The sequence below is a fragment of the Emys orbicularis genome, chromosome 16, assembly GCF_028017835.1.
Source record: "Emys orbicularis isolate rEmyOrb1 chromosome 16, rEmyOrb1.hap1, whole genome shotgun sequence".
Lineage (NCBI taxonomy): Eukaryota > Metazoa > Chordata > Testudines > Emydidae > Emys > Emys orbicularis.
This window is the reverse complement of record NC_088698.1, coordinates 11,718,321-11,742,885: the sequence shown is the minus strand read 5'-3', so window position 1 is coordinate 11,742,885 and position 24,565 is coordinate 11,718,321. Positions and strand designations below refer to the sequence as shown.

The following is a 24,565-nucleotide window of genomic DNA, read 5'->3' as shown; positions in this document are numbered from 1 at the left end:
CTCAAATTCCTTCCGCTCATGAGGGTTATCCATGTCAAACACTCACCTAGTCCAAGCCAAATGCCTCAGCATAAAGCTATTCAGCTCTCCACCAGGTATCTTCTGCCACCATTATGAGGCATGTATCTACCTGCACCAGGCCAAATGCCCAGAAACAGGCACAAGCTCTTTGGGGACAAGTCTCCCATTTATACAGCACATCAGGATCAGAGTGCTGCTGCAGTTCTGGGCATTCAGACTTGTGTCCTTTTGCCTGCTCTGAGGTCCCAGCCTGGGGGACTGGTTGTGTGGATTCAGTAGCTGAAGGTGTTGGTAGAGTTAAAAGCATACCTGAGAACCACTCAGTCTCCCCCTTCTTACCCTCGACTCAGAGCACAGCCTCATTCACATCAGGAGGGTGAGCAAAGCCCAGTTTTCACTGGCTGTAGTGTTTCTGAACAGGGCCTTGGAGGGTGAACTACACTAACTGAGACAAATTCTACCCACAGACATGATACCACAACCATTTCGTTCAAGCTCCCCTCAATTCCTAGAGCTTCTCCCAATCCCTAGGCAGCTCGGGAACTCCCACCCTGACATGTAGAAAAGCAATGGAGTCCCTGACTAAGCCCTTTGCCAGGTGCCTGGTTTTCCTAGTTCTAGTGTATTCCAGGTCCTCCAAGGAGAGCACAGTCACTAAAAAGTCTGGGACAAGTGATTCCAGAAAAGCAGTTCCTAACAAAGGAGACTTCCTATAGTGATTCCCTTCCTGGCAGATAGGCCAGGACTATTTCACAGCTTACAGTCACATGTCAAGTTCTAAGGCACCACAGTGATACAAAGCCAGACAGGCCCCAAAGAATTGTGTTGTGTTGAGCAGCTCTCCTTGGTGCAGCAGGCAGGAAATAGCCCTTTTCACTTGCAAAATGTGCCATAAATCCACAGTGAAACCAGGAGATCAAACAGACATGGCGGTTTAGTTTCATGGGGGAGGGAGAGGTGATGCACCAAGTATGCAGTTGGTGCCCTCTGAATGCCCTGCAGGTGGCCGAAGTACATCTCCCCTCCACACCACTCGTATAGGATCCAATGAAAAGTAGCACAGATCACAGGATGGGTCGCCTAGGTTGTGTTTTCAGGTAGCTTGTCACGGCTCAGCCCATACTGAATGCTCACATTGTGGTCCAGCTCCTCCAGCTCGGAAGGGAGGGGGATGCCCAGTTCTCCCAGGTAGAGAGAAAGGGCTTCAAAGGAATCCTCCAGCTTTGAAAATGGGGGCCTAGAAAGAAGTGATAAGACAGGGTCAATAGGACAGCAGTGGACTAGCTCCTGGGACAGTGATGGGGAAAGGAAGACAGCAGCAAAAAACTCCTCCATGAAGTGAGGACACAGCAACTGAAGTGCCCTGGATATTAGCGCATACCTGCCATCCCACTCTGACCCACTCTGCAGAGCAACACCTTCCCAGTGGGGGCAGGAGGAGAGGGCATTCTCCAGCCTGAGAGAAGCAAAGATACAAACTGGACACAGAAGAGAACCAGAGATTAGGGGTTAGCCGGCATTTCACACCCCTTACCTGCTCTCTGGTTCCAGCCTGCAGCAAATGGCAGCCAGAGGGAAGAAGGCTGGAGGGCAATCGGCAGGAACAAACTTCTCCCAGAACAGCTTTACATTGAGGCCAAAATCCAGTGTGCGAGGGAGGCAGTCAGGGTCAGCATACACCTGCCCGATGATCTAGAGGGGAAAGAACTGCTCAGGAACAGCAATTGTAGCAGCAGGGACAGCAGCTGAGGGCTAGCCGGTGGGGGTTGCTCAGTCTCTAGAGCTAGGCTGGCTCACTGGAAACATTACAATTCGTGTCAGATTACAGGGCAGGGGGAGCAGAGCTAGAATTGGACCAGTCCCCAGCTACAGAAGGGCTTGTTGCATGAAGGAGGATCAAGGCAACACCATTTAATACAGGCAAACCTCACAGGCAGTACAGGGGCTGACCCTAGAAGTCTCTCCCTGCTATGGCAGAGGAAAACCAAGCCCAAGGTCAATTCCCGCCTCCCTAGGGTATTGCTGCAAGGGGTACAATACAACCTTAGCTTTCAGTGCAGACTGTGCAGTGTCCTAGCCACTATCAGTCCATGCACTGAAGTAGGAAGCAATTCCTCTGCTCCCAGGGTATTAACATCTTATCATGGAGGGCTGTGTGCATGCTATGTCATTATGCTATCAAAACCCTCCTCCCACAACACAGCTCACATGCCAGGGAGCTGGGGGAAGGCAAGTACATTGCAGGAGCAACAGGAGGGTGACAAAGGAGGGAGGGAAAGAAATGGTGCATCAAACACATTATTATGGGGACCAATCAAAAATCTCAGAAGGGAAACCCAAGCAGAGGAAAGAAATGGGGAAGACGACTGTAGAATACACAGGACACTACTTAGGTTCTCTGCCTCTATCTAAGGGCTTCTAACACTGAACACATTTTGCACTGAATTCTACCAGTCACCTTGGATACAGAAGGCCACCAGTCAAAGCCTGGGACTGTAATTGCCTGACTGGGTCAGACCTGTGGACAATAGGGTCTAGAATCCCATCTCTGACAGTGGCCAACAACAGATGGTTCAGAGGAATGTGCAACAAACCCCAGAACAGGCAGATGTGTGATAATCTGCCCCCCACAAAGGTCTCAGCCTAATCCCCAACACCTAGATTGATTTAAGACCTGAAATATGAGGTTCTATTTCTCTTCCAATACTCTGTTACAATACTTTATGCTAACTGGATGTTCTTGTTACCCATATAAATACAGTCCCGCTTTGAATATTACCAAGTTGTTGACCACAACCACATCATGTGGCAAGTAGTTCCACAGTCTAATCGTGCATTTTATAGAAAATTATTTTTATCACTTCTGAGTTTTCTAACTTTCAATTTCATTGTATGTGTGTGTGTTTGTGTTAGTTATGAGATGGGAGGAAGAGAACCTCTCTCTCATATATATTCTATCATGTTTCCTCTTATGTGTCTCCTTTCTAAGGTAAACAAACCAACTCTTTTCAATCCCTCTTTATAAGAATTTCTAGGCCCCTACTCATTCTTGCTACTGTTCTCTGAACCCCACCTGCAAATTTGCACTAACCTTGAAGATGGGTTACCAGCTGTGTTCCCTCTAAGCTGCACAGTCACACGGCCACCCAGGAGCAAATCAAGTGCCATGCACACACAGCAGTGTGTTCAGGTGCCCCTCCCCCCATTGCTCTGCAGCCACATTGCTCCTGCCCTCTCTCTTGGAGCCCCTGGCCAGCTGCTCCTGGGATCCTCCTGCTTGCTGTGCAGAGCGGGTGGGAGGGCATAGGGAAGCACTGATGTCAGGATGTCCCCCTCCTTCCAGCCCATGTACCCCATCTCTGCAGAGCAGGGGAGGACGGACTTGTCTCAGGAGCAGGAGAGCTCAGCTGCTGTGGTCTGAGCCTTCTGGTGAGCACCTTAAAGAGACAGAGCACAGTGTCTCAGACTTCCCCAGCAGCCAGCACACACGCACTGTCTCGGACACATCCCAACACATACTTGTGTTATTTCTTGGTACTTCCTGCAATGCACATATAAGTTCTCTGTCATTTTATTCTTTCAAAGTGCTGTTATTTTAGTTTTTTGACTGGTCTATGCATTTCATAATTTTATTTCTCTCTCAGGCTTAAATTTAATTGAGTAGTGAGTTCTAAAATACCTAACCTGTCCTGGCTGGAGTAATTATCCCAATGGTAACTTTTAACAAATAAATATCTATCATACCCAAGTTTTTTGTTTCTACTTGTGGTGCACATCACCTCGATATTGGTGCACATAAAATTAATTCTGCACTTGGATGGAAAAAATTAGAGGGAACATTGGTTACCAGCACAGTATTCTAGATGAGGCCGTACCATTCATGCATGAGACATTTTTTCCATATTCTCCACCCAAGCATTAAAAGGAAAACTCCAATTCGGGTCTCCCTGCCACCCCCGATTGCTCTCACTTCTATACACATTGGGTACTTTAAAAGGCTGTGCTTTCCTTTGGGAACAATCTGTACGTAACGCACATCTGGCTGGTGATGCAAGGGAAGGAGGTGGGGAGAAGTTTTAGGCACACAGGATATTGGTTCTCGGATTTGTATCAGACATTCATATCATGAAGAAAAGAGATGTCCTATTTTCTACACACAGCAGGCGTGGGGCACAGAAGTCACCGTGCAGCCAGATCAGACATATTCCTTCTAGAAGCAGGATCTGCGAATTAAGCCCCACTTTTCACCTTCAGACAGATTTTGACCACCTCTCTAGTGTCAAATCTCAACCTTACAAAGGCCCTGAATTACCATGGCTAATTACAGGCTGAAGACCCAGGGTTCAGGAGGAGGGAGAAGGAATCTCAGCTCTAAGCTCCCATGTTGCTGGAAGATGCCACCTAAATCCCAAGATTTTTACGCTAGAGCCAGATTGTCTCTTTCCCAGCACCAGTTCTAAGTTTAAGGCGGGAACTGCACCAACAGAGCAGTAAGTGCCCTCTTCCCTCCCACCCCCACACTCAGGGGGGTGAGATGGGCATACAAGGTGCAACTCTCCAGACTAGTCCTAGCCACAGTACATTTGAGTCAGGAACTCCAGACTCAGCTACACAGAGCTGCCTTCTGTTGTGTATGGAGAGGAAGAGGTAGGACAGGACCCCGGTGATGTTTGGAAGCCCTCTTGCTCAGACCCACTAGACACCCCAGTGTGGCCTGGACTTACCTCACAGAGAACAATCCCAAATGAGAAGATGTCCACAGTCTCGTCATAACTCTGCCCTGCAGGAAATACAAGACAGGCGACTTTGTGAACTAGGGGTGTTCCTAGTGCAGTCAGGCCGAATAGCATCCCATTGTGCAGCAACCGCTAAGCCAGCACCAGGAAAGAGTCACAATCCAGGCCCAGGCAGCCTAGCAGGCCAGCGAGTGCTCCGAAGTGGAGTCAAGCACAGCCGTGCTCAGCCAAGTAAAATGTGACTTTTTTCTCGGCAGCATCCTGGTAAGGGTGGGGGAAGAGGTGTCCCTGCCTGCACTCATGACCATTTTACAATGTTAGATTTGTTTCCCAGGCAGATCTGGGGCTAGTCACTGATGTGGGGGAGCAAGAGGGTTTCTAGCATGGCAAAGTAGCAATTAGCATGTACACCTAGAGCAGCTGCATCTAGTTTCAGAGCCTGGTGGCTGCTCCCCCCCATGGCTATTTTGCAAGGAAATGAGTGGAATAAAAACCAATTATGTCTTATGTTCAATGCCCACCTTAGCTGTTCTTTATCATGCAGGTACAGGCTGGAGTAGCCAACAGCCCTCCCGCATTCCACGTTTCTGAAGGGATTGCTCAGTGAGGGCAGAGCTCTCTGGTTTTCGCACCACCAGCCTTTGTTGAGCATTTCTGATTAACTGTTGTGGTGCTGGCTTAAAGTAGCAGTGAATAAATTCACTTGCTGGCTCCAAACTTACTGGACGCAGCCTGGAAAGGTCAGGTGTATTCCCCACTGCAGTAATGGAAGCATGTTACTGCAAGAGTGAGGCACAAACAGGATTCCAGGCAGCAGAATAAAGCTGTAAAGTTTCCAGGGCAACTTTTCTTGACAGACCACCACAAGGAAGTTTGTGCACCAACCATATTCCTGCCAGAGCCTGGGAAATGGGGACAGTATCTTAGCTGGATAATGACCTAGAGTAGACACCATCCAACAACAGTTTGTTGGCTTCAGTTATCACAGGAGCCTCCACCATAACTGGCATTATCCACAGATTGCAGAGAAGGGAATGGGCCATGGAGCTGAAGGACTGCTTAGAAGGAGGTTAGTTCAGATAGAACAAGAAGCACAGTGGAGAGGCAGGGATGGAAACTGCCACTGCTGTATTCAGTCTGTGGCTAGACAAAAAATGTCCATCATCAAAATCAGCTCTCTTTCACTGCCATTACACAGACACACACACACACACCCCTCATTTCCATAAGGCCTATAATACAGCCCAGTTTCAAGGGAAGAAAAAGGGTGCTCAAGGGAGGAGAAAGGGTTCTATTGCAGAGTCCTAAACGTGTCCCCAGGGTTCAAGTGACTGCTGATGTCAAATCCAGAGAGCCTTTGCCATTCACACTGATAGTCCTTTCAATGCATTTCCATGGTACACTAAGCCAGTGCTGGCTGCCCAGGAAGCTGGATGCCCAGTTTCTGCTGCAGTGACTGCAGAGGTAATAAATTAAATGCTAACAATATCAGACAGCGAAGGGCTGAGACAGGGAAAGCAGGCCTCTGCGAGGAGACAGGATCCACAGGGCTGGTCTTGCTAGGCAGAGATAGAGGCCTCCCTCCACAGCCAGGAATGGAATTGTAGCAGGGCCAAGCGAGTGTTGGATCTGGGAAGAGCCCTGGTACCCCAGGATATGACGTCAGAGCAGACTATCTTGGGGGCACAGCTGGCAGTTCTCTTGGCAGGTGCCAGGCATGCTATACGTTAACGTTCCTGCAACACTACTCTAATGCCTCGGAAAAGCAGGATAACCCTTTGCCAGGCTCCGAAGGGCCCGACAGCACAGAGCTCAAAGGAAGATGAGGGTAGCATCGAAAGTGGTAGCAGAGAGCAGCAGGATAGGGAGACCATAAAATCAGAGTCTTCCCTTTCCCAAGAGATTCCTAAGAACAGCCTGATGTTGAAGTCAGCTGGGCAATACTTTATACTGCAACCATGACCCTGTTTGCTCTTCCTGGAGGATTTAGTGGCAGTTCTAGTTGTTCATGTGTTTGCCTTGCAGCCATGCCCTGGTCACATGGAGGCCCAATTCACCAGAAGCAGTTGAGTTTGCATTCTCCCCTCACTCGGGTTTAACACAGGCAGCAGGTCCCATTGGGGACATGTGTTTGCCCTTAACCCAGTGCCAGGGAAGATCTGCCCCTCAAGACATATAGCCACTGCCCTCCCCACTCCGAGGGTGGGGGGAACCATGCAACAGCCGGATTCCCCTCTAGTCTGTCCAACACTCAACATTACAAGTTTGCCCCACAGTTCTATTGTACTTCATTTCTATGAAGCACAGCCCATTCACTGCATCCCTAAGGACGTTAGAGACATAAGAATCAAGTTAATTTCAAAGCCAGTCGCATTGTTTCAAGCCTCTTGTTTTGTTGCCTCCAACATCTGGATGATAGCAAGTATAGGCCCATTACTCCTCCCAAAGAGTCTTGGCCACTCCCGGGAATGGGCTCCCCATTTCTTGCTGCTTACGTTACTGGCCACAGGGAAATTTAGCAGGGGTGATGTGCAAGGGAAAGCACGTCCACCAGATTTGTTGACAAGAAAGAAGCTTGTGTATTAGAAGGTCTAAAGCCTTAGGCAGCTAATAGATTTGATTGCTGCCAACGGCCAGAGTTTCCATCATCTGTGCCCGAGGTGGCTCCTCACCTGCCACACTATGAGCATCTTACCATTTAACATCTCAGGCGCCATCCAGTACGGGTTCCCGACCACAGTATAGCGCTTCTTCCTATCGCTCTTGCGTAGAGTTCGCTTCTTGACAGATGGCTTTTCCAGGGTGGGTTTCTTTCTCTCTTCCACAATCAGCCGAGACAGTCCAAAATCGGCAACCACCACAGTGTTATCCTAGCCAAGGGATTTAATCACAAACAACTGATTCCCCCTCAGTTCCTCCCACAGGTAACTCATTAGCACAGAGTGGCTATATTTCCTGTCACTTATAAACTGCACATTCAATGTAACAATAGCAGCAGCTGTGCAGGCAGGCAATAAGGAAGCCTCCTACAGCTAGCTAGAAGAATGCAGCGAACATGGGAGCCCAGCAGTCTCCCAGGGAGTAGGGGGAAGAGGTAGAGGGAGACAAGACCAGATGGGCTGTCTTCTCTCCTTACTCACCCCATGAGTCCTCGTGCAGTGAAGGAGGAGTTTTAACTCCATTTACTTTCTTACAGTTGCTATAATGCATTTGGCTCTATCTAGCTTATCTAATTCTACCCAGAAGTCTTTCCTAGCAAACTCTCTGCTCAGATTTGACCTTGGGGTTCGCAGCCCAGAGGTAGACCCGTTATTCAGACTAAGGGGACATTGAGAGTCAGGGCTGAGGGAATGAAGCCCACAGCTGAGATCTCATAGCATATTAAAGAGAGAGAGAGGGAGAGACACAAAATGAATGATCAGAGAAGAAACAAAAAGGGACGGTGGGTGCAATTTATGGACGAAGGTTAGGAGAGCCAAGTATATAGCTCAATTCGGCAACAACTAGTGGGGAAGAGGCTACAACAGAGTATAAAGGGTTTAAAAATGGGAGAGGACTCAAGGATGTGACCAGGATTAATGGGGTGAAAGTAAAAAATTAGGCTGTGGAACTTTCATTTATGGGGACATTGAAATGAAAACTGGATACATGCTAGAAGGCTTACAAGAAGGGATCGTCTCCACGCTGCCAGGGAGAGTAACCAGAAGGCCTAGTGTGTCCATGGAAGCTAACATTACATGGAGAAAAGTAAAGTAGAGGGAGGAGAGGAGAAAAGAAAGGAAGGACCATATTCCAGAGCTCACCAATTTGATCAGACAGTTATGCGAATTCAGGTCTCTGTGGATGATACACATGGAGTGCAAATAGGCCTGAAACAGAGGGACAGAAAGCAGCGTTAGAGCAAGTCTCGTGAATACATCCTTTGGAGTTAACCCCCTCAAAACATTGGTATAAGCACTCAGTATTTCCCTAACTACCACGTAGCTTCTGCAGGCCATTATAGAACATACTATTACATCAGCCCGCCATGCTTCAACCCAGAATCCCGGAGGAGCAGTCTCAACAGAAGATTGACTCACCATTCCTGAAGCAACTCCTTTGGCAAAGCTGACCTTCTGCTGCCAAGGAAAAGGGTCCTGCAAAACAATGACAACTCCTGAGTGATCAGGTCTCATCTCACTAGCTGGCCACCTCCTGCTAGAATTGGAGAAAGATGATATAGTCCTGGAGAGCACAATGCTCTATCCACAGGCCAGCTACAGCATGGGCAAAAGCAGGGGACGCTTCCCTTCACCTGGAGGAACCAGCTTCAAAGGAGAGATGACAATCCAGCTCTTTGGGCTTCTTGTGGACACTCAGCAGCAGAAAGACAGTGTTGTGTAGCCAGAGCGCCATCAGGATGCCCATACATGCTCCAGGAGGCATTTACTCACCGCATTGCGGAGGAAGTCCTTTAGAGTCCCCCCTTCAATGTACTCCGTGAGAAGGTTCAGCTTCTTGTCCTTGTACAGTACACCAATGAACTTCAGCACATTGGGGTGATCCAAACTGCGCATCACTTTCACCTGTGGAGGCAGAAACATCCCCCCCCACCCCCATGAAAGATTGGTATAGGCCTTCCTGAGATTCTCAGGAGCTTTACTTACTGGTCCCCGCACTGGGAGAGAAGGGGCACATACCATCCGTGGAGCCCCACTGCACCTCCCAGAGGTATCAGAAGAAAGTCCATTCAAAGCCCAACTTTAAGACAATTCAATGATCATTGTTGCCTCCTTTGTTTACATTATTATTTGATTCTTGAAAGATAGTGATCAGGCTGGAGAGCCCCTAGGCTGGTTATGGTTTAGTTGACAAGACTTCCACACTGCAGCTAGTGTGCTGTATGACATACTTAGGGCCAGAAGAGAAGCATTCGGGTATTTAGGAAGCTGCTTTTCAGAGAAGCCTGACTTTGGGGAACGAGGAAGGCAGCCATTCAATAGGTTGATTTAAAAATTCCCTTCTCTGTTGTAACTAAGTGGAACATCTTCCAGATGTTGGTCTCTGAGTCAGCTGTTTCCTATTAATGTTTTATACTGGAAAGCTCGCTGTACAGGATGCATCCTACGTTTTACACTTATATTCACTAAGCACAGTTCAACCAAATAGCCTCTTAGGCTCAGAGTGCCTCTTAGACTTCCTATCATTAATCTTCAATAAGTCATCTTCGTTTTCTGAATAAGTCAGTCATGTTTAATTGTGACATACATTTTCAACCAGGTCCATTCTTCCCCCAACATGCTGCTTCCCTGCTAAGATCACTGGTATGCATTACTACCAAGGGGCAGAGAGGAGCTGTAACCCCCACACAACTGGCTCCCTGGCCTTACTTGAGATCTTGCTCCTACCTCTGTCAAGAAAGTCTTCTGTGTTTCCTCATCACAGCGAATCAGCTCCTTCATCACCATCACCTTCCCTGTTGCTTTGTGCGTTACCTGTTGGACACAGACACTGTCACAGTAGGAAGGAAAGCCCTATGAAACCTATAGATGCTTTAGAGCAGGGTTTCCCAAACTGTGGGTCACATCTCCCTCCACCGCTGACCAGGGAGAGGAGAGGAAATTCAGACAGACCAGGTCCAGGGAGTTGCAGGAAACTGCCACAAAAAAAAATTCCCATAAGATTCTTAAGTTGAAATAAACTCACAAAAGGCCCATTGTGGTGTGGGCCTTTGAGTCCACAATATTATTGTATCCCAAGAACCCCCATTAGTGGTTCAATTTTAAGCAGTGCAGGATCTGTGTGCGCTGCAGGCTACTAGAGCCTCTGCTAACTGTATTAACCCTGCACCTGTGTGTGCCTGGAATTACCTTAAACCATACAAGCACAATTAAACATGAAAAGCAGGTCCCCATGCACACAGACCTTAACCAACCACTTCAGCCTGTATTAGTGAAATTACTGAGGATGGTTCCCTTTTTCATGGGTCAAGAAGAACAACTAAGCAATTCACACCAAGTCAACAGATATCCCTGCTGTCATGTAGCTTCCAGCAAGTGCTAGGTTTCTGATGGGCTTATTGAAAACTTGTTCCTTTGCAATGCTGGGTGGAGATGAACAACTGGGGACTGTTTAGTTGCGACAGCTAGCAGTCAAGGTTCCACATTCGGTGTGAAAAAGTGTACTGCAATCTCCAAGGGTGGCACCAAGGTGACGACATGCGAGACAGTACCTAAAGCTCATGGCTTCACTGTGTCACACACACCACCATGCTCTGAAATGCCTGAAAACTGTGCCAGGTCCTTCATGAAAGCTGTTGAAGTCTTATCCAATGATTCTTGACTTTTTTTGCATTGCTCTGTGAGGATCTGGGTGCCTTTTAATCAGCAACTCCTTTCACACTGAAATCAGCCTGACTCTGGATTTAGAGCATGACTGCAGGTTTTCTGGAAGAACTTCTCCTGCTGACTCCTTCAGTAATTCAGCTTGGGTGGCAGAGTCTACCTTGCTTAAATTTCTGTGCACCTAAACAAGCTGATGTTCAGTCCATAGAGAACAGGGTAGAAGCTTTCAACAGAACATTTGGAAACTGGTCTTAATCTCAGAGAAGAAACTGGAAGAGCTTTCCTGTTTCAGACTTTGTGGGAACTGAAGAGCCCAGCAGAAACCCTCAGGCCCTCAACTCAGCATTGAGGAACATGAGATCCATCTGCAGGACTATTCTCCTGGTGACCCAAAGAGAAAAGCAGTGGATCAACCAAGTCCCATCATGCAAGAAACAGACTCAGCAGTGCTGACTTGGCTATTAAAAGACAAGCCTTTTTTGGGAGACCCTGAAACTTACATTAGCCAGGAGCTCAGATTTGGGGGGTTTGTGAAGGAGTAATTCTGCTGTAGTTGCAGAAGCCATGGAAGTTCTCATAGATAAGAGGATGAAATGTAGAGTCCAGCTTCACTTCAATTACAATTATAAAGAAAGCATAACAACTGACTGCTGATCAAAAGTAACTATCAGTAAAACAGGCTCAGTCTCACAATGATGGGGTCCTTTTTGCACCTCTGTTTTGTGAAGCTTACTAAATAATTTCTGGTATGTTGTGGCTACAAAGTGTCACCTGCTCATGTTTAGAGTTCAAGGTCTTGGGGGACAAGTGTTGTAAAGAACATTAGGCTGGAAAGGGACCACAAGCTCGGAGAATCTGGGAAACGGCTCTACTGGAAAGACCGGATTCAGCCTTGACACCAGTGCACACTAAAGGTGAGCAGTAGAATTCAGCGCTACTCTGATCTAGGTGGAGTGTGAAAACCTGGCATGGATAACAGGACCGGGCAGCAATACAGCATCCCTTCTCTTGCTCCTATCCAAACATCAGCCGAGTGCTGAGGAGCAGTATGCCATCACCTTTCGCAAAGAGGTGTAAGTGTCTAAAGCACAGTGACAAAGGCAAGGGAAGTGAAGGGAAGTAACGAAGACAAATAAATGGACTCTTTAGGCTGGTAGATCAAACAAACTTAACAAGAACAATGCTGTTATGGAACTCACTGAGGAGATTTTATCTCCCAGTGCATGCACCAACACGAGAGGAAATGCCTCTGTGCTGTTAACCCCACAGGGATGCAGATGGCAAGACATGCTGCAGAGGAAAAGTTTCTTCTTACCTGGACATGCTATTTGTCTATGAGCAGAGAAAATAAATATGCCAATTAGTATATACCATATCAAAGATTGAACACTTAGCGCTATGAATCCCGGAGCATACTGTCATATTCCCAAGGAAGCACAGGAGGATGATTGATACAACAGTGGTTAAGGAGAAACTGATTCCCACAGCACAGTGGGATGGAGATCAGGGTACTGAAGAGCTCACACTGGTCCTTGGAAGGTAGATAGAGTTCAGGAAACTGACTCAAGGGTCAGCTATAGTAATACCAGACATCTGAGCAGACTGCAGAAACTCCAATTATGGGGGTTGGGAGGAAATCTGTTGATGCAGAATGCCAGGGAGGGAGCACCTGAAGGGTCCACACTCTATGGCTAAGATCAGACAGTTAATACAGGGAAGAGTAGAGTTACTATTGCAGGAGCTTTTTGTTCTCAAAGGGACCTCTGCACAGATGTGGTCAATACTCAGGGGAGTAGAGTTTGACTGTTAAACAGTTTACCACAGTAACTGTCACTGGATCCCTTATAAGTCCCAGTCTGTCTAGCACAGACTCTTGCACTGAGGGAACTTCACAATACTGAATTGGGAGATTGAGTGGGCACCTTCAGGAAGACATTTCATGTAACACTGAGTCCTCCCCCTGTCCCCTTGACAGAGGTGTGACCCATTCACTCTGCAGCTCTGGTTATATACAAATACCTCAGCACACAAGATGCTTGTTAGACAGGCTGCAATTTAAACAGGACAGAAACTCTTCAGCAGAATGTAAGCCATCTCTCCAGAATACCAGCTACACTCAAGCTGAGTAAGTACAAGAGAAGAGAGAACTGTGAATATGGTAAAACAGCCAATCAAGCTCCCAGGCCCAGCACGCTACTGGGAAGGAAATAAAAGTCACTTGATTTTGTTGTGATGTTTGAAAGTTTCTGTAGAAGGTATATCCTGTAACTTGGGAATTTGGCAGTAAGTTCATGGGTCATGGTTTTGCCCACTCACCTTGATAGCTTGTCCAAAGAATCCTTTCCCGAGTACTTCACCATGTGTCAGATCACAGGGCCGGAAGATCTGCTGGGAATAGCTGGAGGAGGAGCGCAGAGATTCAGAGCGACTGATGTCACGGCTCAGAATGAGAGGTTCCTTTGGGGAGCTGGGTCCAGGAGATTTGGAAATACTGTTACTTCGCCTGGAGAGTGAAAGTGACTGGAAGATTAGGTCAGCTGCAAGGAAGGTCTATTACCCTAAATGAGTGCATGCTAGTAACCATCTAGCTCACTAGCTTCCCACAATTCTGCAGATGTGGAAGGTGCTGCAGCATGTACCCAATGCTGCAGAGTCACTTCCGGTGTTAAATTCCTGAGTGAGCCAACAGCAATGTCAATGCTGGCCAGCCTCCACAGCAGCACATCTCTATCCATTTGGATTCCGACTTCCACCTTACAAGGAACTCCTGATCATTCTGAGCAACGGATTCAGGTGTCGGGGAAGTGATACTGGATGATCTGCAATTTTTGTAAGATGAAGGAAGTTGGTGGGGCACAGAGGACCCCAGTATGGGGACGGCAGGTTTTCTAACACTGAAGACCCAAGCCTCACTTAGCAGGGGTCAGTCCCTGAGGGGTAAGCTCTCACTACAGCCATCTGAGCCTGGCAGAAATCTTTGACTTTTCAATTTATTTCAAGTGGTTAGCAGATTTAGAGCCCACAATTCAGTCTTTATTTATCAGTCTAAACACTATTAAACAAGCCAGCCCGAAGGGGAGTCCATAGAGAATGACTGAAGGGATCTGCAACTTCATCTCCCGGGCAATGCTTCATTCCAGGCTTGGCTTGGCCATGACTCAGTCATTTGCAATTGCAAGACTGTGCATTGTACAGCCGAGGCTCTAGGGCACGCTAAAACACGCACAGCTGGATGAGAGGTGACAGGCCGTGGTGGTATTCTCATAGTCTAGGAAAAAACAGTAGTTTCTCAGAAGATTTGCAGCTGCTGCTGTAGAAGCACTAGCCGCAGTGCAGTTTTCCTAGGGTTTGGTACCTGAGGGAGCGCCGGTTCAGTGTTCCTTCCAGATTCCCCTTAATGACCAATGAGGAAATGGAGCGTGAGGTGGTGGTGGTGTTTACATGGGTGGGGAGCCTGGAGTCCAGACGCAGTCCGTCCAGTCGCTGAGAGACAGGGTCATGTTCTATGAGCAGCTGAAGTGTCTGGCTTGTCCTGCGAATCAGGTCCTCCACCTGAACACAAATCCAAGGGCAAGGTAAGAGCCTTTGAAGGGGACCATTGTAAAAACATGAAGCCACCTGAATGTCCTTCAGGCTAGAATCTACAGTGCCTCAATCGGGTCACTGTGGCTGTGGTTTAGCTGCACACAATATAACTGTCCACCACACCACTCACAATCTAGCAACATGTAGCTCTTCATTCTAGCTAGATACTCTTCTGCTCTGATCAGCAACAAGAGACCCAGCTCACTATTTTTCTGGAATGAGGCCACGTTATTCTTGGACTTGCTTTCTTCAGTGTATGTAGATCATGCCTAACGCTGATCAATACACTTTCATAAGGGAAATGTAAAGCTACCCAGGTGTCTAAACCCAGATCTAATTATTCTGCTTTAGAAGAGAAGGCTCAAGATATTAGCTAACACCAACAGCAGACAAAAAGTGTTTGTCTAGCGACCGAAAGGGTAGCCTAATATTGTGCACCGAGTTACCTTGAATGTGATTAACTGTATAAAGCATTTAATATAGTAAATGCAGACAAATCTGTCGCTTGCTACACCGTACACAGCTTCTAGATACAGTCTCACTTGACCATGCCTGGCAGCAGTCCTCTCTCAAAACAGGTCTGCCTGATGATACATGTACTCTGCCTTCAACTCAGTCACTTGGTCCAACTCCTTCCCTTTGAGACAACCTGCACTCCAGGCTTCCTTAACCACCTACCAGTTGTTGATGTACACCTCCCCTATTCTAAACTGCTTCCTAATTTGCCCTCTCCCGGCTGCCATCTTCCCCTCCCCAATGGAACTTAGATGCTGACTCCAAACTAAGAGGCAGCAAAAGCTTATTCTTGCATTCACAGCCAGTGGATTGTTCTGTAGTACAAATCCATGACAGCATTACAGCCCCACGCAATAGGCACTGCTATGGGAGAAGATTGTAAAAAAGTCCCAAAGTAGAAGCGACACGGTGGGGGGAAAGGGGGGAAATCAGTCTGGAGTATAGACTGCAGGATTACTCAAGATAAAACTATACCTACTTCCTCCACTTGTAACGTGCGAATAGGGACTCCATTGATTTCCAGGATCCGGTCTCCAGAGTGGATGGCATTTTGGACATCTGGGCTAATATGTCTTCTGTTGACTCTAAATGAAAGGAAAGAGTCATGCTGGAGAATCCGCCTAAACACAGATTATCAGAAGTTCAATGGATCGCTACTTCCCAGCAAGTGTTCTTCACTTTTAAGATCCAGAAATAAGTGAAGTGTTCTCAGTCTGCTAATGTGAGAGAACACTAAGCTGTGATGGTAAGCATTCTCTGAGGTGCCAAGACCTCAGAAAGCTTGGTGAATAAAGGACCTTCTCATATACCCACAGGAAAAGGACACAAACAGTAGCCAAGCCATAGGGAAAGGTAACTAGTTTCTTTATTTGTTACTGCTATAATCCCATAAGTGATTTCTGGGCAGTGGAGAATCCCTGCCCTGAATCACAGTTTAAGCTAGCCATAACAATGTAGGAGAACAAAAGACTGCCCAGCCAAGAAACACTCGTGGTTTCATTTGCATCTCATTCCTACCACATGTGGTCACTGAATGAGAAATTCCATTTCAGCAACTGGAGAGAATCTCATAGAAATAAAAGTTAGTCAGAAGCTCCCACTTTCCTTTGCCCAGATACCTCTGCACAATTACTGAATTGTGAAACAGCTAATGCAGCTATTACGGCCTCTTCATACTCACTCTTTCACCTGGACACTGGTGGCGTAGCTGGAGCAGCCACCTTCGACAGCCACAGAGATCCCTCTCTTGCCATCAGTGGCTGCAGGCATAGAGATGAGGGTCAGTGTGTATGGTAGCTGTTCACGCAGAGATTCCGTGGAGAGAGTTTCTATCATTGGCGTCAGCACAATCTGGTTATGGCATTTTCCACTACAGAAAGAACAGAAGAGAGTCACTGGCCATTTCCCATCCCTTCTTGCAAACCTATGTAGCCGGATCCTGTTGTCCTAAAAGGTTGGAACAATGCTATCATCATCAGCTATCAAGGCTTCAAGCAGTGCTCCCTGACCCCTAGAAATGCACTTGATCATTCCATTCTGGTGTTTACAGATTCATAGATTCCATGGCCAGAAGTGACCACTGTGTTCATCTAATCTGATCCCCTGTAAAACCAAGATGATAGAACTTCCCCAAAATAATTCCTAGAACACATAGGATGTTTTTCTAAACTTTATCTCGATTTAAAAATAGTCAGGAATGAAGAATCCACCACTATTGTTGGTAAATTGTTCCAAGGGTTAATTACTCTCACTATTTACACCTTATTTCCAGTCTGAATTTGTCTAGCTTCAGCTTCCAGCCATTGGATCACATTGTACCTTTCTCTGTTAGATTGAACAGTCCATTATTCAATGTGATCCTCATGCAGATACTTATAGACTAATCAAGTCACTCCTTAACCTTTTCTCTATTAAGATAAAGAGATTTAGATCCTTGAGTCCATCACTATAAGGCATGTTTTATGATCCTTTAATCATTCTCATGGCTCTTCTCTGAACCCTCTCCATTTTTTCAACATCCATTTGTGTTTAAACCACGCAGACCCACTAGACAGAATGGGGAAGTGATTTGCACGTACAGCAGGCAATGGAGCGCACAGTACCACAGGATCATTTTAGCAGGACATCAATGGAGTGTTATGTGCCCCATCTTACCAGTAGAGTGTGGAGTGTTGTACTAGCGCATACGTGTCTCCATCTTCAATGATTACTTTGCAACTCATACAAGCAAAGCATTCAGGATGGTACTTGTATTCTCCAGCCACCTACACAGACAGGCAGAGGAAGTTCTGATCAAGGAGGGAACACTGTTGAAAAGGGGCTTGGGGAAGCAATAACTGCACCTACTAACAGTAAGTCTACATGGACTCCAAGACTAAGCAACGTTAAATACCGGATAGAGCAATGCAAATCCATCCTGCCTTTCCTAAACCCCCTCCCTCAGTGCCTTGGTTACAATACACTGTTCTGAAACAAGTGCATCAACATAAGACACTGAATGTGGCCCAGGTACCCCTCCTCTCCATATATTTGGTAGTCTTGCTAAATTTTTATTAGCCTGGAGCAAAGTAGGTATTTGAGCGAATATTAGACTTCCCACTAGTTATGATACAGGTGAGAGTAGATGTTAAGCCTTAATTGATAAATCTGAGAGATGATTTTGCAAGACTAGTATTAATGCACAAGATTCAGCTACTTCCACCAGTTACCAGAAAGCAGAGACTAGTAAAAAAAATTGGCTTGTTCATATTCCATAGTTTGCAATAGTTCTTACATGAGACCCTTCCCTACTGATGGAATTTTGGAAAACATTCCGTTAATAGTGAGAATTCATCTGCACTATTTTCACTAGCAGATGTCGGTACTGCCTCCAGAGTAGCGTTAGCTAGCTGGTACACAATATACTGCTTTCATTTAGCCTACCTAAATATTGGATACTTTTCATTCTTGGCCAAGATTGATTTAAGAGGGTTAGGATTTCCTTTTTGGTGGGATATTTGGGGCAGGACAATATTTTGTTACACTCGAGCATGCGAGAGGTGCTCAATCATTTAGAAATGCTTGAGGGCCTGTGGCTCTGCAGCCAGCCACTAGAGGGCTTGGAAAGCCATTTTTAGACATGGTCCTATTTTATCATGTAGCTTCAGAAATGCTTCAGTCTAAGCCTACATCTACACTACAGCACCGTAGCACTTCTGGTGAAGATGCTATAAGGCAGGGGTTCTCAACCTTTTTTCTTGCCGAGCCCCCCCCCCCGCAACATGCCATAAAAACTCCACGGCCCACCACTGCCACAACAACTGTTTTTCTGCATATAAAAAACAGGGCCAGCATTAGGGGGTAGCAAGCAGAGCAATTGCCCAGGGCCCCACCAAGCTAAATTGCTCAGGCTTCGGCTTGAGCCGTGGGTGGTGGGATTCAGGGTCCCGGGCTTCAGCCCCGCACGATGGGGCTTCAGCTTTCTGCCCTGGGCCCCAGAGAGTTTAACACTGACCCTGCTTGGCTTCCCTGAAATCAGCTCACAGCTCCCCAGAGGGCCCCGGGCCCTTGGGTGAGACTGCTGCTCTCAGCTGATGGGAGAGAGTTCTTCCATTGGCTTAATAACTCCTGCCTCCATGAGCGGCAGTGTCTATGTCGACAGGAGAAGCTCTCCTGCCGACAGCGCTGTCCACACTGGTGTTAGGTCGTTATAACTTACGTCGCTCGGGGAGTGGATTATTCACACCCCTGAGCGACATAAGTTATACTGAAGTAATTTGTAGTGTAGACATAGCATAAGACTGCAAATTGACAATTGCAGCCTTTCGTAAGGCAAGGAAAAGTGCAGCCCCTCACTGGATATGAGGCTAACTGCTCTAGAGGAACTTGAGTATCAGGCGACAGAGTCTCAGTTCCCTGAACATCACTTTCATTGATGCACAGCTTGGGGGCAGGATGGGAAGTGTGTTGCCTCATCTTGTTCAGTTCTATGCATTTCAGCTCCTTGCCATCTTCCCCAAAATGCTCCTGGTCCTCACACCCCTCCTTCACAAGTTGGCCTATTTAAGGTCATCTACATCCCAAAAGATGCATAGATTGTGCATACTTTTAACACTTCATATCAACAGTTGAATTCTAAGACTAAAACCCCCAGTCTGCTGCAATTACCAGGTACCTGGGCAGAAAGAGGCATAGCAGAGTCCTTACCATCACAGGTCCAGTCATCAGCAAAGAGCAGCCATGGCAAGATTCCCCAAATTTCCCCCAGTAGTCTTTGTGACAATAGAGCTTCCCATCCTTTTCATAGTACCAGTTAGTGAGCGGGTCCTGACATTCAGAGCACCTGGAAGATGACAAAGGGACATGGCTAGCAACAGTTCATCACGGACGGCCCCAGTAAGAGTTAGTTTTCCTCCAGCCACAGTCTTTAAAATTCACCACAAGCAGAAGGAACTCTGTACTGAGCAGGAATTCTGCTCCTGGTTTGTTTGCGGAATACATTCTCCTTTGAAGAATGAGCTTCACAAGACATTTCCCCTTTTAAGCTCAATGTTTATTCACAGAGTGGTGGATGCTGCAGGTATATTCTCTCCTTCTTCATGCTGATAACTGACCCCAAGGAAAGATTTGGTACTTCTAGAGCAGCTTGCAGCCAAGGGTTTCAATGCACTTCAGACATCAATTTAGCCTTAAAATCCACGTGAAGCAAGCAAGCAGACAAATCTAACCCGCCTCATTTCACAGATGAAGCAATAGGCACAGAGACTGAACCATTTGCTGAAAAGGAAAATCTGCAGCAAAAATACTAAATCAAATCCAAATCTGCAGGCTCCTGGTGCTGCTCCGTAAGCACATTACTGTTATAGTCTCCGCAGATGCACTGGAGTAGAAATTTTTTTCTTTTAAATGTTCCTTCCCCCTTTCCTCAGTTTGCATCATGTGACTTTCATTGCGCTAGGAGGCCTGTGCAGGTGGTGGTGTTGCTGAAAAATGCGTGCTGAACACGCCCTGGTGCCCAGGGCAGTACACATTCAGCCCTCAACTTGAGAAGCAAGACTAGCCATCCACATGAGCATGCACAGCACTAGACAGATGAAGAGAATACCTGGAATCATTTAGAGTAGCAACAGCTTTGCTAACATGATATTTTCATTAAGATCCGTGAGGCAGGCATTGGGCGACCTCAGCATTAGTAATGGGATAAAATCTTATCCAGGCTGGTAGTGACCAAAACTATCATCTATTTCAGGGGTAGGCAACCTATGGCACACGTGCCAAAGGCGGCACGCGAGCTGATTTTCAGTAGCACTCACACTGCCGGGGTCCTGGCCACCGGTCCAGGGGGCTCTGCATTTTAATTTAATTTTAAAGGAAGCTTCTTAAACATTTTAAAAATCTTATGTAATGTACATACAATAGTTTAGTTATATATTATAGACTTATAGAAAGACCTTCTAAAAATGTTAAAATGTATTACTGGCAGGCAAAACCTTAGAGTGAATAAATGAAGACTCGGCACTCCACTTCTGAAAGGTTGCCAACCCCTGATCTACTTGGTTTCCCTAGCCTCTGTTTGCCAGAAGCTGGGAATGGGCAACAGGGGATGGATCACTTGATCATTACCACATTGTTCTTTCCCTCTGAAACACTGGCATTGGCCACTATTGGAAGACAGGATACTGGGCTAGATGGACCTTTGGTCTGACCCAGTATGGCTGTTCTTATGTACTTGCAATTTTAGTCCAATTCACAGCAGGTATGTCTCTAGCACTATTGGCATTGACTGACTCCCTTGGCAACAGAGGGGCCAAAGACAGAAGGCTAATCTACACTTAAAACACTACAGGGGCACAACTGCTGCGGCACCGCTATAGCGCTTCAGTGTACCCACTCATTATGGCAACAGGAAGGGTTCTCCCATCACCATAATTAATCCACCTAGTGCAGAGGCGACAGCTAGGTTGACAGAATAACTGTCAGTCTAGTGCTGTGTACATCAAGAGTTAAGTCATGTTAACTGTGTCGCTAAGGCCTGGTCTACACTACGAGTTTAGGTCGACTTTAGCCGCGTTAAATTAAATTAAGCCTGGACACGTTCACACGACGAAGCCCTTTCTTTCGACTTAAAGGGCCCTTTAAACCGGTTTCTTTACTCCACCTCCGACGAGGGGATTAGCGATAAAATCGGCCTTAGGGGGTCGGAATTGGGGTAGTGTGGACGGAATTCGACGTTATTGGCCTCCGGGAGCTATCCCACAGTGCTTCATTGTGACCGCTCTGGACAACACTCTCAACTCAGATGCACTGGCCAGGTAGACAGGAAAAGCCCCGCGAACGTTTGAATTTCATTTCCTGTTTGCTCAGCGTGGAGAGCACAGGTGACCACGCAGAGCTCATCAGCACAGGTAACCGTGATGGAGTCCCAGGATCGCAAAAGAGCTCCAGCATGGACAGAACGGGAGGTACGAGATCTGCTCGCCATATGGGGAGATGAATCAGTGCTGGCCGAACTCCGAAGCAGTAAACGGAATGGCAAAATATTAGAAAAGGTCTCCAAGGCCATGAAGGAAAGAGGCCATAACAGGGACGCACAGCAGTGCCGCGTGAAAATTAAGGAGCTAAGGCAAGCCTACCACAAAGCCAGAGAAGCAAACGGAAGGTCCGGGGCTGAGCCGCAAACATGCCGCTTCTACGCGGAGCTGCATGCCATTCTAGGGGGTGCAGCCACCACTACCCCAATCGTGTGCTATGACTCCCTCACTGGAGAAACACACAGGGAAGAGGGTTCGGAAGAGGAGGATGGAGGAAATGTAGATAGCTCACAGCCGCAAGGAAGCGGAGAAACCGGTTTCCCCAACAGCCAGGATATGTTTGTCACCCTGGACCTGGAACCAGTAACCCCCAAACTCAACGAAGACCCTGAGGGCACACAGGGGACTCTGGTGAGTGTACCTTTGTAAATATTACACATGGTTTAAAAGCAAGCGTGTTTAATGATTAATGATTAATTTGCCCTGGCAATCGCGGCCAGTACAGCTACTGGAAAAGTCTGTTAACGTGTATGGGGATGGAGCGGAAATCCTCCAGGGACATCTCCAGAAAGCTCTCCTTCATGTACTCCCAAAGCCTTTGCAAAAGGTTTCTGGGGAGAGCTGCCTTATCCCGTCCGCCATGGTAGGACACTTTACCACACCAGGCCAGTAGCACGTAGTCTGGAATCATTGCATAACAAAGCATGGCAGCGTATGGTCCCGGTGTTTGCTGGCATGCAGACAACATCCATTCCTTATCTCTCTTTGTTATCCTCAGGAGAGTGATATCATTCACGGTCACCTGGTTGAAATGGGGTGATTTTATTAAGGGGACATTCAGAGGTGCCCGTTCCTGCTCTGCTGAACAGAAATATTCCCCGCTGTTAGCCACGCAGTGGGGGGAGGGGTGAAGTGATCATCCCAGAGAATTGGGTGTGGAGGAAGGGAATTAGTTGGGTTTGTGCTGCATGTTAACCCTGAAACCGCAGCCCCTCCTTTTACATTGCAAACCCATTTTAAATGGCCAACCCAACGGGTGCTTGGTATGGGAAATGAGAGCACTACTGTTTGAAACCATTCCCACATGTTAAGAAGGTTAAAAAAGCCAAAAGACTGTGTCTTACCATGGCTGCCTGCAAGCTGAAATCTGTGGCCTGGCACTGCGTGAGTGATCTCTCACACCAAACCGGCAGGCCCTCAATATAAGAGGAAAAATGCGACCTTGTAACGAAAGCACATGTGCTGTGTAATGTGAACAGCAAAATTTAACGTGAAAGAGTGTACCCATTGTTCTCTAAAATGGGTCTTTTTTAACCTCCTCTCCCTTCTCCTCCACCAGCTGCAAATCTTTCTCCTTCACAGAGGCTAGTGAAGATTAGGAAGAGGAAGCGAAGGACACGTGATGACATGTTTACAGAACTACAGACTGCCTCCCACGCTGACAGAGCACAGCAGAATGCGTGGAGGCAGTCAATGACTGATTATAGAAAAGCCCAATATGAACGAGAGGAGAGGTGGCGTGCTGAATCGCGGGATGAACAGAGCAAGTTGCGGGCTGAAGATAATAGGTGGCGTCAGCTTGCGGACAGAAGGCAAGAGTCGATGCTCCGGCTGCTGGAGCATCAAACTGATATGCTCCAGCGTATGGTTGAGCTGCAGGAAAGGCAGCAGGAGCAGAGACCGCCGCTACAGCCCCTGTGTAACCAACAGCCCTCCTCCCCAAGTTCCATAGCCTCCTCACCCAGACGCCCAAGAACACGGTGGGGGGCCTCCGGCCACCCAGTCACTCCACCCCAGATGATTGCCCTAGCAGCAGAAGGCTGGCCTTCAATAAGAGTTAAAGTTTTAAACTGCAGTGTGTCCTTTTCCTTCCCTCCTCCCCCACCCATCCCGGGCTACCTTTGCAATTATCCCCCTAGTTGTGTGCTGAATTAATAAAGAATGCATGAACGTGAAGTAACAATGACTTTATTGCCTCTGCAAGTGGTGCTCGCAGGGGGGAGGATAGGGGAGGGTGGGGTGGTTGGTTTACAGGGAAGTAGAGTTAACCGGGTGGGGGGGGAGGGGCGGAGGGTTCATCAAGGAGAAACAAACAGAAGTTTCACACCGTAGCCTGGGCAGTCACAAAACTCGTTTTCAAAGCTTCTCTGATGCGCACCGCGCCATGCTGTGCTCCTCTAACCGCCCTGGTGTCTGGCTGCGCGTAATCAGCGGCCAGGTGATTTGCCTCAACCTCCCACCCCGCCATAAATGTCTCCCCCTTACTCTCACAGATATTGTGGAGCGCACAGCAAGCAGCAATAACAATGGGGATATTCTTTTCGCTAAGGTCTGAGCGAGTCAGTAAGCTGCGCCAGCGCGCTTTTAAACGCCCAAATGCACATTCCACCACCATTCAGCACTTGCTCAGCCTGTAGTTGAACAGGTCCTGACTCCTGTCCAGGCTGCCTGTGTAGGGCTTCATGAGCCATGGCATTAAGGGGTAGGCTGGGTCCCCAAGGATCACGATAGGCATTTCAACATCCCCAACGGTTATTTTCTGGTCCGGGAAGAAAGTCCCTTCCTCCAGCTTTCGAAACAGAGCAGACTGCCTGAAGACGCGAGCATCATGTACCCTTCCCGGCCAGCCCACGTTGATGTTGGTGAAACGTCCCTTGTGATCCACCAGGGCTTGCAGCAGCATTGAAAAGTACCCCTTGCGGTTTATGTACTCGGTGGCTTGGTGCTCCGGTGCCAAGATAGGGATATGGGTTCCGTCTATGGCCCCACCAGTTTGGGAACCCCATTGCAGCAAAGCCATCCACTATGGTCTGCACGTTTCCCAGAGTCACTACCCTTGATATCACCAGGTCTCTCATTGCCCTGGCAACTTGGA

General features: G+C 47.5%; 1 protein-coding gene across 1 annotated transcript in view; it reads right to left on the bottom strand.

Moving 5' to 3' along the window:
* Positions 1-1,101: 1,101 nt before the first annotated feature.
* Positions 1,102-24,565, bottom strand: part of LIMK2 (LIM domain kinase 2) — a 46,912-nt gene continuing 23,448 nt past the window's right edge. Inside the window, exons 3-16 of the mRNA XM_065417799.1 lie at positions 19,367-19,502; positions 17,336-17,445; positions 16,362-16,550; positions 15,660-15,765; positions 14,436-14,632; positions 13,397-13,583; positions 10,145-10,231; positions 9,191-9,322; positions 8,837-8,893; positions 8,561-8,626; positions 7,453-7,627; positions 4,746-4,801; positions 1,556-1,713; positions 1,102-1,258 (exon numbers count right to left, since the gene is read on the bottom strand). Of these exons, the coding sequence (XP_065273871.1) occupies positions 1,102-1,258; positions 1,556-1,713; positions 4,746-4,801; positions 7,453-7,627; positions 8,561-8,626; positions 8,837-8,893; positions 9,191-9,322; positions 10,145-10,231; positions 13,397-13,583; positions 14,436-14,632; positions 15,660-15,765; positions 16,362-16,550; positions 17,336-17,445; positions 19,367-19,502 (1,813 nt within the window). The remainder of the gene's footprint in view (positions 1,259-1,555; positions 1,714-4,745; positions 4,802-7,452; positions 7,628-8,560; positions 8,627-8,836; positions 8,894-9,190; positions 9,323-10,144; positions 10,232-13,396; positions 13,584-14,435; positions 14,633-15,659; positions 15,766-16,361; positions 16,551-17,335; positions 17,446-19,366; positions 19,503-24,565) is intronic.